General features: G+C 45.5%; 1 protein-coding gene across 1 annotated transcript in view; it reads left to right on the top strand.

Annotated features, from left to right (window-relative positions):
• The window catches only part of IDH2 (isocitrate dehydrogenase (NADP(+)) 2), a 41179-nt gene that overhangs the window by 12001 nt on the left and 11479 nt on the right, over positions 1–17699 (top strand). The window contains exons 2-3 of the mRNA XM_082253239.1: positions 5505–5596; positions 7722–7887. Coding sequence (XP_082109365.1) covers positions 5505–5596; positions 7722–7887 — 258 coding nt within the window. The remainder of the gene's footprint in view (positions 1–5504; positions 5597–7721; positions 7888–17699) is intronic.

Below are 17699 nucleotides of genomic sequence, written 5' to 3'. Positions count from 1 at the left end.
GCCCTTCCTTTCAAAAGACCCGCCTCCCCTCCCGGTGATGTCACTACTACTATGATCTGTGCATGAATGAACTAACACACTGGGCGGGCGAGCGGCCGCTAATAGCTGTAACTATGTGAGCGCTTCACTTCCCTGTCAGCGGAGATGCCCGCCTGATAGGGAAGTGAAGGGCTCACTTAGTTATAGCTATTAACGGCCACCCACCCCCCCCCCCCCCCCCCCCGGTGTGTTAGTTCATTTATACATAGTCGTAGTTGTGACATCACCGGGAGGCGGGCCGCCATCCAGAGGCTGGACTTTTGAAACCTGCGCTGCGGCTGCCATCATTATCAGCATCTTTAACCCATTTTCAGCTGAAATGGAATAGGCCCATTTTCGGCCGAAAATTTTGTTTGCCGAAATTTCGGTGTACCACTTCTGTGGACCTATTTTTGTTGGGCGTACGCTGCAGAGCGCGCTCCTAGCACCGAGACCAGGCTCACAGGAGCTGCAGGTGTGGTACTGACAATCGGGACTCCCGATTCCCGGTCACCTGATCCCTGTGATGGCAATCTGAGGCTGATGGTTACTGTACAGACCACCCCTGTGTTTTTTCTTCTAAATGGAGAGAAGATGCATTGTATCTTCCTCTTTGCATGAGAGAAAGATGTAAACCAACAATAAAATTAAATATAGAAGGAAAAAATGGATAAATGAAAAATTTGACATGGGCCAGTGCCAGGGTAGGTGGTGAGGTTGGTCAGGGTCAAAGGTCAGGATCGGTATATTTTGGGTAGAATTTTAAAGACTTCACTGGCTGCATTAAAGGTAAATATCTCCTAAACGGTACATGTTTAGGAGATATTTACAGTACCTATAGGTAAGCCTTATTATATGCTTACCTATAGGTACAACTTCCTGAGGAGGGTTTACTTCCTCTTTAAAGCATTTTTAACATCTGTATCAGTGAGTTTTACATAGGATAAAAGGCAAAATGCACACTTGTATTTCTGGGCTGTACTATGGGTACAAACATACACACGTGGTATCACTGCAATGATTGGAACAGGATAATCTTAGTTTGGGTTCTTTGGTACCCAAAATGGTAATAAATGGCTACGTGTTTTACTATTTTTGAGGTCAGTTTTTCTTTAATGGATAAAATCCGATATCCATTACCATTTACCACCAAAGAGCCCAATTTGTTCTGAAAAACAAGGTATAATCCACCTGGATACATGAAGTAGTGGAAGTGATGTGTATGGTAGCACAGTGGTGAAGTGGTTTCCACTTCTAGCGGCACCAGGATTGTTTGTTTGAATCCCAACCACGGCACAGCTTGCACAGAGTTTGCTTGTTCACCGTGTCTGCATGGGTTTCCTCCCACTCCAGACCTGCTATTGGTCCATGATCTAAATTGGCCCTAATTTGTATGTGTATTAATGTCAATTGGGGAACTGGTGTGAATGTACAATATATATGCAAAGTGCCGTGTAAATGGATGTTGCTATATAGAAGTACCTGTAATAGCCATACCCCTTGCAACATCTTGTACAATTATAGTGCAAGCAGGCATTGCTTACATGAGTGGCATCTCTGCATTGAAATTTAGGATTATTGCAATATTGTTGCTGCATAATCATGGAGATCTGTTCGGTGAATTCTCTGGTATGATCAGTGGGTTTTTTATGGGGCGTTGCAGGGAAACTACGGAAACTGTGCCAATGCATTTATAATTGGGTTCTGCAGAGGCATTGTGGTGCTTAAGCTTCGTTCTTATGACCAGCATATCTTCCTTTTCTGGCCAATGGAATCAGTGCTTAAAAGGTTTGAATGCCTCATGCTTTGCACACACATTTAGACTCTTTAGGTGTTTTTTTTTTTTTTTGCATCTTTTCTCCTGCCAGGAAAAAATTTAAAGGGGAGAAAACACTTGTGTGCATGAGGCCTAATAGGGGAGGGATCAGCTGCCGCAAAAAGTAGAAGGGCAGAGGGTTTGAGGTGAAAGTTCAGCCTAACAGAAGACCCTGCAATGCCTGTGTTTTACCTTTGGAAAAGCGGCTTCTGTGCACTGCGCTGACTTGATTTTACTTTGATATGAATTCAGAGAAAGTAAATTCCCAGTAACAAAGTACTGTCCATGAGTCTCCATAGCCAAGTAAGAGTACTTGATGGACAAGTTAGTGAATTGATGGTGATGTAATGGCGGTTAGTGTTTAGCCATGAATTCCAGGAGAAGCAAGCATATTTATAGCAGAACAGATGGCAGCCCATACTTTTTTTTTTTTTTTTTTTAAACCTCATTCCCCACTGAGCTATTGTGTTCTGGCGGTGGGGAATCTTAAGTCGGGTACACATGGGCCGAATGACGGGACATTTGCCAGTTCAAAAAAAGTCTGACATTCGGCCTGTATGTACATCTGACAGAAGCCGGCTGGCAGAGTGGCAGAGGTTCCTTGGGGGGGGGGGGGGCAGCTAAATTTAGACTAATGTATGGCTGATTTAAAGTTAAAGCCAGACTGTTTATTGCAAGAGACATGCTATGTCTCTTCTGCAATAAAACTGTTTCCAGTCTTTAGAATATACAATGAGCTGCATGTGCGTAATGCAGGGTATATTCTTGGCACAGTGCCTTTGTGCTGGGATGAATGAACTGCGTGTACTTCCTTTCATGCTAGACAATTATGGTGGGCTGAAGACCCTACAGCCAGAAGTTGCCAGTGCTGGTGACAACTTGTGGACATTGGCACGGAAGATTATTTCTGGCTCTGATTTCCCTTGTGGAGTGAGCTGTGAGGCTTGTGGAGTGAGCTGTGAGGCAGTTTCATTTTAAGGTATGACAAGCAGTATGGTTCTTTAGCCTTTATCCAGCTTTGTGGCGCTCTTGGCATTAAACCTTCAAGTCGGGATCTTTTCAGAGCTTGGACCAGCTGAGTGAGATCAGCTTTAGCCCACTGTCTGCTGAAAATGGGTCAAAGGAGTGCAGAATGAAGTGCACTCCTGTGATCCATGGAAGTGGAGCCAAAAGAGCTCTGGCCCTTCTGAAACGTTTACCCCAGCACTTGCACTTTACAAGGTTGCTGGCTCCTGCTTGCTGTGGTGTTTGTATATAAAAAAAAAACTGTAGCTGCTAACTTTTAATATTAGGACACTTACCTGTCCAGGGATCCCACGATGTGGCACCTGAAGCTGATTTTTTGGATCGACTCTCAGGTGCTACCGCCGCTATTCAAGGTAAGGGAAACGGGCAGTGAAGACTTTCGGCTTCACAGCTGGTTCCCCTACTGCGCATGTGTGAAGCGTGCTGCACTTTATAATTCACCGGGGGGGGGGGGGCTTTATAATTGGTCCGAGGGATGGCGCCGCAGCAGGTGCCTAAAAAAGCATATTAGTGGAAGTTCCACTTTTGGGTAGAACTCTGCTTTAACAGGAAAGTGTCTCCAGTCTTTTAGCTTGGAGGGAGGGGGAGTGCCTTGCAATCCTAGGCAGTGGGGATGTTTCTAATAAACACTGTAGGGAGACACAACTTTAGTCCCTGCATGCAAGTGGGCTCCATGGACGATTTGCCATGGGCGTTGGTGCGGATTCATGTCATACTCGCACCATCTGTATTCGTGGACATGCACCCATACAAATATCCAATTGAGCAGTGGCTGTCTGTGCAGCTGCTGTGTAATCAACCTGAATGGGGCTGCCTGTGCATCGTGTGGGCAAAATACAGCTTATATTGGTTATATGCTTGGGTATGCCTGTGTAAATGAACCCAAAATCAGCTGCTGAGATGCCTAATGTGTAACCCTCATGCTGCCACCATGTCATAAGTCAGCAGCAGAAGGTGTTACACTCCAAGCTGCTACAGCAGCTGGGAATTCATGTAAATGTCACAAGCTGTTGGCTTTCAGATGGAAGTGATGGGCTCGTTCCCACAGACTCCTAATGGGTGCCTCCCCAGAGCTCTGCTATATACCTGTGAGCCTGGGAGGCACAACAAGGTGTCTTTGGGCGGAGGAGAGGGAGACTGCAAAAATCTGCCCCGGTTTCTGGGTCTGGCAGAGAGCTGCTCCAGCACACCTGCAGCTTCACTGCACTTTACTGCAAACTGAGATGGAGCCTGGGACTTGTGGAGCAGGCAGCATACCACCTGTCACTCAAACATCTATTTTTGGAAAAATCTAACTCTGCACAACGTAATATGTATATTACCATCATTTGTATTGTTAATACAGGGCTTGACAAACCCCGGGGGTCAGGTCGCATTGGAGACTAGAATTGGCGGCCTGGTGCCTGGGTTACCCTGCCGGAGGGGTTTTGTCGCCAGACATCCCCAAGTCTCCTGCGAGTTGCGGAAGTCTTGCGCATGTGGGCTGCGGCTCCCTGACACCCACAAGTGACTTGGGATGTCAGGCGAACGAATGTCTGTCAGCTGTGACAGAACAGAACCGATGCTCCCTGTTTAGTTCCGGCTCCGTCCTGGCACAGACGAAGTAATATCAAATTCCGAGCCGATGCTTGTATCACTCCTCTCTTGGGCAGCCGTATGCTTCCTCCAGTGCCACTTGGTGATCTCTGCCAGAGTTTCCCGCTAGCATTTCATCACATGTGCTAGGGGTGCACCTAGCCCCCAGTACATGATTGTAAATATCCCAGCATGTGCAGTGTTTCTAACTCTTACCACCATGACCACTTCAAATCACTGATGTGATCATGGTAGTTGGAGGGTTCCTTTAATCTCAGAAAAAGTAAACCAAGTACACACTTGTCGAATGCCAAGCAACATCAGCCGGTTCAATAAAAACTGGCTGCCATTGGGCCCATCTATGACAGCCAGTCTGACAGAAGCTGACCATTCAGCATGCGCAAAAAACTGCTCTGGCCATAAAACTTTAATGATTTAAGGTATAAAAATTCTACATATAAGAAATATGCAGAACATCTGTGCTGCCCTTGTTCTCAGTTCAAAAATGGCTCCACCCCCTCAGGTGCCACCAATATAACACAGATGCACCCATGGGCTCTGCCCAGCTATCGGGCCCCAGTAGAGCCTGTCAAAAACTCCGAGAATGCACACAGACAGGGAAGGTTTCATACCCCCCCCCACTAAGACCTGCGGTATATCTTTGCATGCAGAGACTGTGGGAAGAACATATCTAGGTGAGAATTGTGGAAGTTTTGGAACACACAGCACATTGTAAGTCCATTTGTAAGAAACTAAGGGGAAAGGAGGCCAGGCAGCACAAGATGACATGGGGAAGGTTCACTCTAAATTGCTCCTATAACATTTTAAGAGGAAACTTATTTCTTGATTTGTAGGATACTTTGTGCTGGTCAGCTACAATATAAAATCATTTAGCAACTTGCTACGGCACAGTATAGAACATTCTGCAATTGCCGTCTTCTGACACATGAAAGATAGTTAAGGGAAATCTACTACTAAATCCTTGTGCACTGTGCTGTAATACAAATTACCATGTTTGGAGATGGTCTAATAAATGGGTCTAACTAAAGTTTTTGTGTTCTCTCTATAGATGCAGACAAACGTATCAAGGTGGCAAACCCAGTGGTGGAAATGGATGGGGATGAGATGACTCGTATCATCTGGGAGTTTATCAAGGAAAAGGTGAGTGTTTGGCCATGTACGTTTAAGTGGCAAGTGTAATGACCATGTGAAATGTAGGCAAACTGTATACACAGTACAGGAAGCAAATCCACCTGCCTATGCTGACATCTGTATCCTTCTGTACTGATCCTCATCCAGAGGTGAGCATGTACTGCTAGGAATGCACCTCTTAAGTACTCAGCAGCCTAATTAGGGGCATTAATAAAGACACACTTAAAGCGGAGTTCCACCCTGGATTTGTTTTTTTTTTTTAATACCCCCGGGACAGTCAGGGCTAGTGCATTCCACAATGGCTAGCCTCTGATCTGTCCCGGGTTGCACTTACCTGCAAGACGAAATACTTACCTTGCAAACGTCTTGTCCAGCGCTGCCATCTCAGATGTGGGCAGCTTGAAGCCAGCGCGTCCTCTTCGGCGTCTTCTTCCGCCTTCTGTGGTCCCACGATGCTCTGCGCCGGCCCCGACGTCACTTCCGGGTCGCGCGCGTCACCCCTCCACAGCTTCTGGGCATGCCCAGAAGCTGTTTAGAAGGGGATGATGCGCGCGACCCGGAACTGACGTCGGGGCCGGTGCAGGCGCAATGATTCCTGGGAGCTATGACGTCCAGCTCCCAGGAATCATTGCAGAGCCAGGAAGTGACGACGGGCCGAGGAAGAAGGAAGTAAGGTAAGTATATTTTCTTCGCTACGAGGTAAGTAAAAAAAAAATAAAAATATGCGATTATCCATTTCTTTTTCAGGTGACCCGGAGCGAGAAGATGGAGGTAAGTATAAAAATAGGGTGGAACTCCACTTTAAGCTTCCACATGATTACAACAGATACATGAATCTGTACCAGCATTTAAGTAAATGAATCTAGATATGCACAAATTGTAAAGGGTCCATACAGAACCTCTGCCCTCAGTGCAACGTATGGCACTTTTCCACTGCCAAGTACCAGCTTGGCTCAGTTAGGTTTTCCACTGCATGGTACGGTGTTGGAACGGTTCAGTACGGTTTGCTTTTCCACTAATAGTAAGTGGGTGGGATAACCATTCTCTGACCAATCAGTGACTAGTAGTGACAGTCAAGGCTGCATGCAAAGGATTGTGGGATATGGTACCGGTACGGCCCTCTTGGAACCACAACTGAGGTGGTACTGTTTAAGCGAGCCGTACCGTTCGGTTCCATGTAGTGGAAAAGTGCAAAAGCGAGCCCAACCGTTCGGTTCCATGCAGTGAAAAAGCGCCATAACTCACTGCACCAAGGTATCTGCTGTACATGATGGTAAAGTTAACCATGGTGGTAGGGTTTTTTGACTAGCAGACAATTTTAAATGGCCATAGCATCTTAACAGCTCAGTGCTTTTTGAATTCCCCTGAATGTGTTCACTGCTCACCTGAAAGATCCAAGCCTTGGCAAACTTCAGGATCCCAGTAGCCTGTACTAGTGGAACTAAAGAGCTTAACCTATCCTTCAATGGTCTGCCATCCCGTACTACCAGCTTATTCCAGGCTGTAACTGTTTTTTCATGGCTGTTATGGGATGTCTGTTCAGTCATCCTGGCACAGGAGATCTGTGCTGGAATGTAAAGTGAGCTGTAGCTGCACAGCTTGGTATCCATTTCCAAGGAAGAGTGTGAACAGTTACATTGCATGTCACTATCAACAAAGCCTGCTTGCAGTCTTTCTTCAGGTGGTAGGGTCTTGAATTAAAGGGAGAGCTGGTGGGACAGGTAGACATGAACTCTTTATGCAGCAGAAGCTATAAATATTATCTGTACCCAAATTCCTTTCCAGTCAAATGAAACGCCTGAATGTTGGCTCTGAGAAATGTGCTCAAAATTCTGCTTACATATTCCAAAATTAAATTTGCTGATACTTTTCCTGTGTCTGATCCTGTTCTACTTTGGTGGCCACTCAGAGGACGAAGCAAGACAGTTTGAGGTAGAGCTAAGCAAATAGACACTGGAATCTTTGGGATACAGGTTGGCTGGTGATTCACCCATGAGAGGCCATCCAAAACTTGAATCTTGTCCTGCAGTTGGCCTTGGTCAGCTTCGATGTAAGCTTTTAGAGCCATGATGAATTAACTGCCCTCATTAACTTTCTACTTCAATTCACCAATCCTAATTTTTCCTTTTTGCAGTTGATTTTGTCCAATGTTGATGTTGAGCTGAAATACTATGATCTTGGGCTTCCATACCGTGACCAAACAAATGACCAGGTCACCATTGACTCTGCTCTGGCCACCCTGAAGTACAACGTTGCTGTGAAGTGCGCCACGATCACTCCTGACGAGGCTCGAGTGGAAGGTAAAATTTTGTGCATACAGGAAGTGTTCACTTCGTACTAAGATTATGTTTGGAGCAGCACATTTCATTTTTGAGATTCATTTAAAAATGTGAGAATGAAATGGAAGACAGTCTGGAACAATAATTAAAGTGGAAGTAAAATCCTGCTTAACTTGTCTGTAATTTTGCAAGTCTAGATTATGGCAAGTCTTTTGCTTATTAAAACTTTCCACTGGTCCCTTGCCATTTTTTTACAACTTGGTGTATGCGTGATGGAGTTGGTCCATCCAGTGCCTAAAGAGACGCGCTGTGATCTGGAAGTAGCAGAGTAGATGGCAGCATCAGACAGATTGGTGAGCAGTTAAGAGCGCCAATGGAGGGGTGAAATGCTGACGAGTGAAGATCACACACTTTATAACCTGTTTGTACAATTTTAGATCTACCAACTGTGTATTGGTGGGGCTTATCTGTATAGATCAGGTAGGTCCTCATATTGCATAGTTTAGATAATATAACATTGTACAAAGATTGTATGGTGACCTTAACCACTTCTGGACCGGGCCTTTTTCTGACACTTGTTTACAAATTAAAATCTGTTTTTTTGCTAGAAAATTACTTGGAATTCCCAAACATTATGTGTTAGCAGAGACCCTAGAGAATAAAATGGAGATCATTGCAATATTTTTTTATCACACCGTATTTACGTTGCAGTCTTGCAAACGCAATTTTTTGGAAATAATTCACTTTTTTGAATTAACAATAAGAAAACAGTAAAGTTAGCCCAAATGTTTTAAATATGTTATGCCAAGTAAATTGATACCCAACATGTCATGCTTCAAAATTGCGCGCGCTCGTGGAATGGCGACAAACATGGGTACTTAAAAATCCCCATAGGTGGCACTTAAATACAGGTTACCAGTTTAGAGTTAGAGGAGGTCTAGGGCTAGAATTATTGCTCTTAACGATTGCGGTGACCGTTCACATATGAGTGCGACTTGCATATGCATTCGCTGCTGCGTGCGTGCTAACAGGGACAGGGTGCGTTATTTTTTTTTTTCTATTTATTTTTTTATTTTTACACAAAAAAAAAAAAAAAATTTGTTCACTTTTATTCCTATTACAAGGAATGTTAAACCTCCCTTGTAATAGAAATAGGCATGACAGGACCTCCTTAATGTGAGATCTGGGGTCAAAAAGACCTCCGATCTCACATCTACACTAAAGTCGTTTTTTTTTTTTTTCTTTTTTCATGAGGAAAAAATGAGCTCTTTAAATCCTTTGCTAGGAAGCGACGTCTGACTATGAATGGTCCTTGGTCCTCTGGGACCTGTGATGTGTCCCAGAAGACTGCGGGGCGGGGGGGGGGGGGGAGAGATTGGTGAACCGCCACTTGGATTACCGAAGTGATCTGAGTGGCAGCAGAAACCTGCCAAATCCCGCCAAGTTCTATTTTGGGAGCATGGGGAGGCCTTAAAGCCAAACTTCTCCATTTGGGTAAAGCTCTGCATTAAATGAGCAAGCATGCTGTGATCTTGAGTAGTGTTGAGCGAACACGGACTGTATTCGTGTTCGTACCGAATAATTGGATTTTTTGTACCCGGACACGGACACTTTACTGTATGTTCGGGTAAAAATCCGTGTTCGGTCGTTTTTATTTCCGGGTTTTGCATGCTTTGGCGCTCTTTTCATGGCGGGCTTTCAACAGCCAATCAACAATCGTTTAACTGGTGTGCCTTAAGCCATCCCAGCCATGCCTGCAAATGTCTCAGTAGCTGTGATTGGCCGTCTGAAGCATGTGACCAAGTCTTTATAAGTTCGAGGCAGCCGCAGCGGCGTCATTATGCTGCTTAGATTCAGGGACAGAGCACACATCAACGTGCTGGCTGCTGATTAGGGAAAGATAGGCAGGAAAAAACCATTTGTGTCCGGATAGAATTGAGGGACAGGTCGGAGTGTTTAGGCAGGGCGAGTTGTAGGCATTTTAGGGATAGAGTCTGCTGAATTATAGGGTCAGTGTCTTCTACAAACTACAATCGATATTGCTGTGTGGGGGGTGGGGTCTGCACTCAATCCTGATCTACGATCTCTTCTCAATCCTGTTAGGGACAGAGTCTGCTGAATTTTAGGGAAACTGTGTTCTACAAACTACAATCGATATTGCTGTGTGGTGTGGGATTGGAGATAGGCAGGTGTCAGTGATCCACATCCATTTTTCTGTGTGTGAGCTGCAGTGAACACAATCTTTTTGGGCTGCAGTGAACACAATCTTTTTGGGCTGCAGTGAACACAATCTTTTTGGGCTGCAGTGAACACAATCTTTTTGGGCTGCAGTGAACACAATCTTTTTGGGCTGCAGTGAACACAATCTTTTTGGGCTGCAGTGAACACAATCTTTTTGGGCTGCAGTGAACACAATCTTTTTGGGCTGCAGTGAACACAATCTTTTTGGGCTGCAGTGAACACAATCTTTTTGGGCTGCAGTGAACACAATCTTTTTGGGCTGCAGTGAACACAATCTTTTTGGGCTGCAGTGAACACAATCTTTTTGGGCTGCAGTGAACACAATCTTTTTGGGCTGCAGTGAACACAATCTTTTTGGGCTGCAGTGAACACAATCTTTTTGGGCTGCAGTGAACACAATCTTTTTGGGCTGCAGTGAACACAATCTTTTTGGGCTGCAGTGAACACAATCCTTTTTGGGGTGCAGTGAACACAATCTTTGTGGGGTGCAGTGAACACAATCTTTGTGGGGTGCAGTGAACAAAATCTTTGTGGGGTGCAGTGAACAAAATCTTTTTGGGGTGGAGTGAACAACATCCTTTTTGGGGTGGAGTGAACAACATCCTTTTTGGGGTGGAGTGAACAACATCCTTTTTGGGGTGCAGTGAACAACATCCTTTTTGGGGTGCAGTGAACAACATCCTTTTTGGGGTGCAGTGAACAACATCCTTTTTGGGGTGCAGTGAACACAATCTTTGTGGGGTACAGTGAACAGAATCTTTGTGGGGTACAGTGAACACAATCTTTGGGGGGTACAGTGAACACAATCTTTGTGAGGTGCAGTGAACACAATCTTTGTGGGGTGCAGTGAACACAATCATTGTGGGGTGCAGTGAACTCAATCTTTGTGGGGTACAGTGAACACAATCTCATACTTCTGAAGGTTTGAGGGTGCTGCCTGTTCCATACTCCCCCCCCCCCCCTACTCCTCATCTAGCCTTTTAGGGGTACAAACAATAGTAATTGGGGCCTAGTGTGGTTGTGTACGTGTGATATACATACACTTTTTTGGGATCATATTTTCTATTCCGCTATTTAATCAAAAACCTTTGGGGATCAGTTAAATTGGGGGATAGTCTGTGTTGGTACGTGTGAGAGAGATCCACCTTTCCAAGTTGTTGGGGTTCATCTCATACTTCTGAAGGTTTGAGGGTGCTGCCTGTTCCATACTCCCCCTACTCCTAGCCTTTTAGGGGTACAAACAATAGTAATTGGGGCCTAGTGTGGTTGTGTACGTGTGATATACATACACTTTTTTGGGATCATATTTTCTATTCCGCTATTTAATCAAAAACCTTTGGGGATCAGTTAAATTGGGGGATAGTCTGTGTTGGTACGTGTGAGAGAGATCCACCTTTCCAAGTTGTTGGGGTTCATCTCATACTTCTGAAGGTTTGAGGGTGCTGCCTGTTCCATACTCCCCCCTACTCCTAGCCTTTTAGGGGTACAAACAATAGTAATTGGGGCCTAGTGTGGTTGTGTACGTGTGATATACATACACTTTTTTGGGATCATATTTTCTATTCCGCTATTTAATCAAAAACCTTTGGGGATCAGTTAAATTGGGGGATAGTCTGTGTTGGTACGTGTGAGAGAGATCCACCTTTCCAAGTTGTTGGGGTTCATCTCATACTTCTGAAGGTTTGAGGGTGCTGCCTGTTCCATACTCCCCCCTACTCCTAGCCTTTTAGGGGTACAAACAATAGTAATTGGGGCCTAGTGTGGTTGTGTACGTGTGATATACATACACTTTTTTGGGATCATATTTTCTATTCCGCTATTTAATCAAAAACCTTTGGGGATCAGTTAAATTGGGGGATAGTCTGTGTTGGTACGTGTGAGAGAGATCCACCTTTCCAAGTTGTTGGGGTTCATCTCATACTTCTGAAGGTTTGAGGGTGCTGCCTGTTCCATACTCCCCCTACTCCTAGCCTTTTAGGGGTACAAACAATAGTAATTGGGGCCTAGTGTGGTTGTGTACGTGTGATATACATACACTTTTTTGGGATCATATTTTCTATTCCGCTATTTAATCAAAAACCTTTGGGGATCAGTTAAATTGGGGGATAGTCTGTGTTGGTACGTGTGAGAGAGATCCACCTTTCCAAGTTGTTGGGGTTCATCTCATACTTCTGAAGGTTTGAGGGTGCTGCCTGTTCCATACTCCCCCTACTCCTAGCCTTTTAGGGGTACAAACAATAGTAATTGGGGCCTAGTGTGGTTGTGTACGTGTGATATACATACACTTTTTTGGGATCATATTTTCTATTCCGCTATTTAATCAAAAACCTTTGGGGATCAGTTAAATTGGGGGATAGTCTGTGTTGGTACGTGTGAGAGAGATCCACCTTTCCAAGTTGTTGGGGTTCATCTCATACTTCTGAAGGTTTGAGGGTGCTGCCTGTTCCATACTCCCCCTACTCCTAGCCTTTTAGGGGTACAAACAATAGTAATTGGGGCCTAGTGTGGTTGTGTACGTGTGATATACATACACTTTTTTTGGATCATATTTTCTATTCCGCTATTTAATCAAAAACCTTTGGGGATCAGTTAAATTGGGGGATAGTCTGTGTCGGTACGTGTGAGAGAGATCCACCTTTCCAAGTTGTTGGGGTTCATCTCATACTTCTGAAGGTTTGAGGGTGCTGCCTGTTCCATACCCCCCCTACTCCTCATCTAGCCTTTTAGGGGTACAAACAATAGTAATTGGGGCCTAGTGTGGTTGTGTACGTGCGAGATACATACACTTTTTTTGATCATATTTCCTATTCCGCTATTCAATAAAAACCTTTGAGGATCAATTGAATTGCGGGATAGTCTGTGTCGGTACGTGTGAGAGAGATCCACCTTTCCAAGTTGTTGGGGTTCATCTCATACTTCTGAAGGTTTGAGGGTGCTGCCTGTTCCATACTCCCCCCTACTCCTCATCTAGCCTTTTAGGGGTACAAACAATAGTAATTGGGGCCCAGTGTGGTTGTGTACGTGTGATATACATACACTTTTTTGGGATCATATTTTCTATTCCGCTATTTAATTTAACTGGGCCTCCATGCGAGACCTGTGTGCCTTGTTGCGCTGTTTTGAGTACTCCACCAACATGGCCAGTGGCAATGACGCCGTTCTCAGCTTAACTATCCCACTTCTATGCCTCCTTGAAAAAACAATTCGGGCGATGATGGAAGAGGATGTGGCACAGGATGAGGAGGAGGAGGAGGATGAAGAGGTAACATTTCCAAGGCTTTCAGGGCAGTCATTCGCAAGGGGCTCCGAGGGTGGGTTCCTGCACACGCAAACGCCAGGGACGCAATTGTCCAGCAGGGGCACAGTTCTGGAGGATGAGGAGGATGAGGAGTAGGAGGAGCTGGAGGAGGAGATGGAACCATGTTCACAGCAGGGTGGCACCCAGGCCAGCTCATGGCCATCACTGGTGCGTGGCTGGGGGGATACAGAGGACACGGACGATACACCTCCCACAGAGGACAGCCTTTCGTTGCCTCTGGGCAGCCTGGCACACATGAGCGATTACATGCTGCAGTGTCTCCACAACGACCGCCGAGTTGCCCACATTCTAACTTGTGCTGATTACTGGGTGGCCACGCTGCTGGATCCCCGTTACAAGGACAACGTACCGTCCTTAATTCACTCACTGGAGCGCGATCGCAAGATGCGCGAGTACAAGCGCACGCTGGTAGACGCCATGCTGCTGGCATTCCCATCTGACAGCGGGGCCACAGTGGAAGCACAAGGCAGAGGAGGAGGAGGAGGTGGTCGCCAACGCAACCAGGGCACCGCCAGCACCTCAGAAGGCAGGGTTAGCATGGCCGAAATGTGGAAAAGCTTTGTCAGCACGCCACAACAAACAGCAGCACCAGCAGCTCAGATGGAACGTCTTAGCAGGAGGCAGCATTTTACCAACATGGTGGAGCAGTATGTGTGCACACGCCTACATGTAGTGAATGACGGGTCTGCCCCCTTCAACTTCTGGGTCTCCAAATTGGGCACATGGCTTGAGCTTGCCCTTTACGCCTTGGAGGTGCTGGCGTGCCCTGCAGCCAGTGTATTATCTGAACGGGTATTTAGCACGGCTGGGGGCGTTATAACAGACAAGCGCAGCCTCCTGTCCAGAGACAATGTGGACAAGCTCACGTTCATTAAAATGAACCAGGCATGGATCCCACGTGACTTTTCCGTACCTTATGCAGAATAGCAATGGATACCGACCTTACCCACCCATTGTTCCATTTTTGCTCTTTCTCACTCTTTTGGGGTGTACCCTCATTTAAAATTTTTGAAAAGAAGCAGTGTTGGCTACCTCGTCCTCCTCCTCAGGGCCAGATTAATGTAGGGGCTATTGGAGCTGCAGCTCCAGGCCCCTACCTTTTATATAGGCCCCGGGTTGGCCATATTCACTGTTACCGCTCTTCTGTCACTTGTAAACACAGAAGTCTGGCTTCTATGCTCGCTTCCCCAGGCAGCACCCTCAGAACCTCCCCACACAGCGTGAAGGCCGGACAAGGAGGGACAGTTGGCGATGCATGGATGTGTTTATGGGCTTCAGAGACAGCATCCCATGTTGAATTAGGCATGCATGGCTGCACCCTTCCTCCTCTGGGTGCATGGCAAGGCACGGCCCTTAAGGCCCTTCAAAATCCTCAGCACCAAGCCCATGATGCTGTTAATCCGGCCCTGGTCCTCCTCCACCGCCGCTTCCACCTACACCGCCCATAGGTGTGCGCAGCCTATTGCATTAAGGTGTGCACCCCAAAGTTGAAATACACATGCATGTGTTTGCCAGCAGGGAGAGTAATGTATCGGGGCCATGTACCTGTAGGCAAGGAGAAATAGAGCAGAGCAGGTCCCAGGGAGATCTTTCCCATCTCCTCACTGGCAATGCTATGTGCCCTAGGTGATTAGGGTGTGCCCAGGCACACCCAGCACACCCTGTGCGCACGCCTATGTCACCGCCACATCCACCACCACCTCAACCTCCCTCCTACTCCATATGGGCCTCGTCCTTCAGAGATGAAGAAGAACATTGTTTTATTTTTCTGTTTTTTTTTGTTGTTTTAAGTTATTTCCCTATCCACATTTGTTTGCAGAGCACTTGCCATGCTCTTAATTACGTTTTGCTGCCATTTGCAGCACTCTAGCCCTTTCCTTTGGTGTTTTAGAGCCATTTTAGTGCCTTAAAGTTCGGGTCCCCATTGACTTCAATGGGGTTCGGTGTCCGGGAAAAGTTCGGTAAAAGTCCGGGACACGGACCCGGACTTTTTTTTAAAGTTCGGCCGAACCCGTCGAACACGGACATCTAGGTGTTCGCTCAACCCTAATCTTGAGCATTATGGTGAGCAACCCTAAACAGATTATTCTGTCATACGGCCCTTTGTCTCCTTGTTTCCCGCTGATCATATCGCACTAAAGTAGTGGTTAATCCACTGCCCAATGGACTAACTAAACTAAAAACAGAAGCATGAAGGCTGCCTTGCTGACCCATGAATATTGGGTTTACGAACCTGAACAAGCATGCAGATAGACTGATCTGTGTACTTGGTCCAGAAAAGGGACTCCTATTGAAGCCCCTGGGTCCGCATAACTGCCAGATGACTTTGCTTTTTCAAGATTGCCTGCTACATCATCTGGTCACATACAGGATCAATGTATGAATATATTTAGATTTACAAGCTTCCTCAAAACATGTCTCCCAATTTAGAATGGTTTTTCATGCATTCGGGCTAATGCAGTAGGGAAATGGCAGGTTGCCTATCCTAATTTGTTTACAGGGTAACCAAATCTTTGAACTACATAGAGCACCAATGGCCAAAATACATGGTTATCTGTGTAATTAGGGATGGGCTTATTCAGTCTCAACCCATAAGGAACGGTAGACAAACTTTCCTTGTTCAGACTGAATCCCTTTTTACGATGCTGTAAATATCGGACTTTCCTGATACCAGAAACTATATTAAACTAGTTTGAAAATGAACCTCTGCCATCTTGTGGCCAGGTTGAGTAAGCACAGTTTTTCCCCAGCGCAAACACTTTGCAAAGAACGGTCTACAATTTTTAGGTTCTAAATTTAGGCTGCCTAGTTTAAGAGGGTGTTGGATATTCGTGTTTCGCCTGTATTCAGAAATGGAAAACTGTCTGCATCTGAGGCCTTAATAGGTTGTGATCTGTTATGCCTAAACATAGAACTAATTGACACTCATCCCATCTCCTCTACCAGATTTTTATGCCTAACCTTTGTATCTTTGCTTAAGAGCATTGACATTTACAATTGGTGAGCCTGACACCACAGGGTCACTTATAAAATGCAAATGAAGCAATACTTTCTGGCTGCTGTTGAAATGCCACGGCTTTGCTCCTCCCTGGCTACAAGAGGTATTTCAACGCTTTAGGTGTTGAGCTGTTACCGATGTCCTGTAGTGACTTCAAGTTTGCAGAAAGAACCACCACATGTGGCAGGGGTGCAGGTATTAACAATCCTGAAGTGTGCATTGGTGTCTCCCGTATTAATTCTGTTAACCCACTGATCATAAAATTCATAATCCTGAAAAACTCTGTTACCACTTGAACATGCGATTAGGGGAAACCCTTTAATGTTTGGGAAGAGGAAAGTAAAGTTAGGACTCGGAGACTTGGAAAAAAAAGTCACTTAGATGGATGCAAGATCAATCCAATGCCCCCCCCCTACTGTCTCTAAGACTTAAGAACGGAGTGATCAAAGACCACGGATCACTCAGGTTCTTCGTCTTCAGTGAGCACATATGATGCTGGTCAATCACTAGCTCTCTGATCTGCCCCTCCAGCGCTCACTGGAGCTCTGGGCTGTTCGGGGGACGAGAGCAGCTGGCTTGGGCTCTCAGCAGCTCAGAGGCTGAGCAAGGATGAGTGGGGCCAAAAGACCCCTGGCCCTACTTCTCCTCCAAAGCTCCCCAATCAGACAGAGGGCAAAAACCTGGCCGGTTTCAACTCTTCCCTTTTGGGTCCAAAACTTTTGGATATTGATACTTAGCCCATGAAAGAAATGGGTTGACTTTTTGTTAGACTAATTTTACTAACCGTTGGCAAAAATAGGGGTAGTGGCACTGCCTAGGGAGATAAAGGTCAATGTATATAATGGAGATGTGGTAGCTCTAATAAAAATCAATAGATCTAATACCTAAATATGACCAAAAATGCATGTGTGTGTGTGTGTGTGTGTGTGTGTGTGTATATGTGTATGTATGTTCCAAGAAATGATGTATGTTATATCCAAGAAATGGTGTATATGTGTTGAGGATCTAATAAGCCATAAGTGAATCTCTAAAGGTTCTGAAATGTGAGTGTAAAATGCATAAAGGTGCATGTAAATGACACATCAAAAAGATGAACGCCAATAAAAATATAAGTAAAATATATCCAAGGGTAGTCAAAGGTGACTGAGTGCTGTGTATACCAATCAAAATAAAATGTGAGTGAATGTCACAAAAGGGGCAATAATAAAGTGACTAAGTGCTAGTAGTGATGACCACACTTAAATCGGTAAATGGATATGGCAGTGAAGTCCGATG

The sequence above is a fragment of the Pelophylax lessonae genome (assembly GCF_965119305.1).
Source record: "Pelophylax lessonae genome assembly, chromosome: 4".
Taxonomy (NCBI): domain Eukaryota; kingdom Metazoa; phylum Chordata; class Amphibia; order Anura; family Ranidae; genus Pelophylax; species Pelophylax lessonae.
The sequence above is the reverse complement of the archived record's forward strand: the minus strand, read 5'-3'. Positions and strand labels throughout refer to the sequence as shown.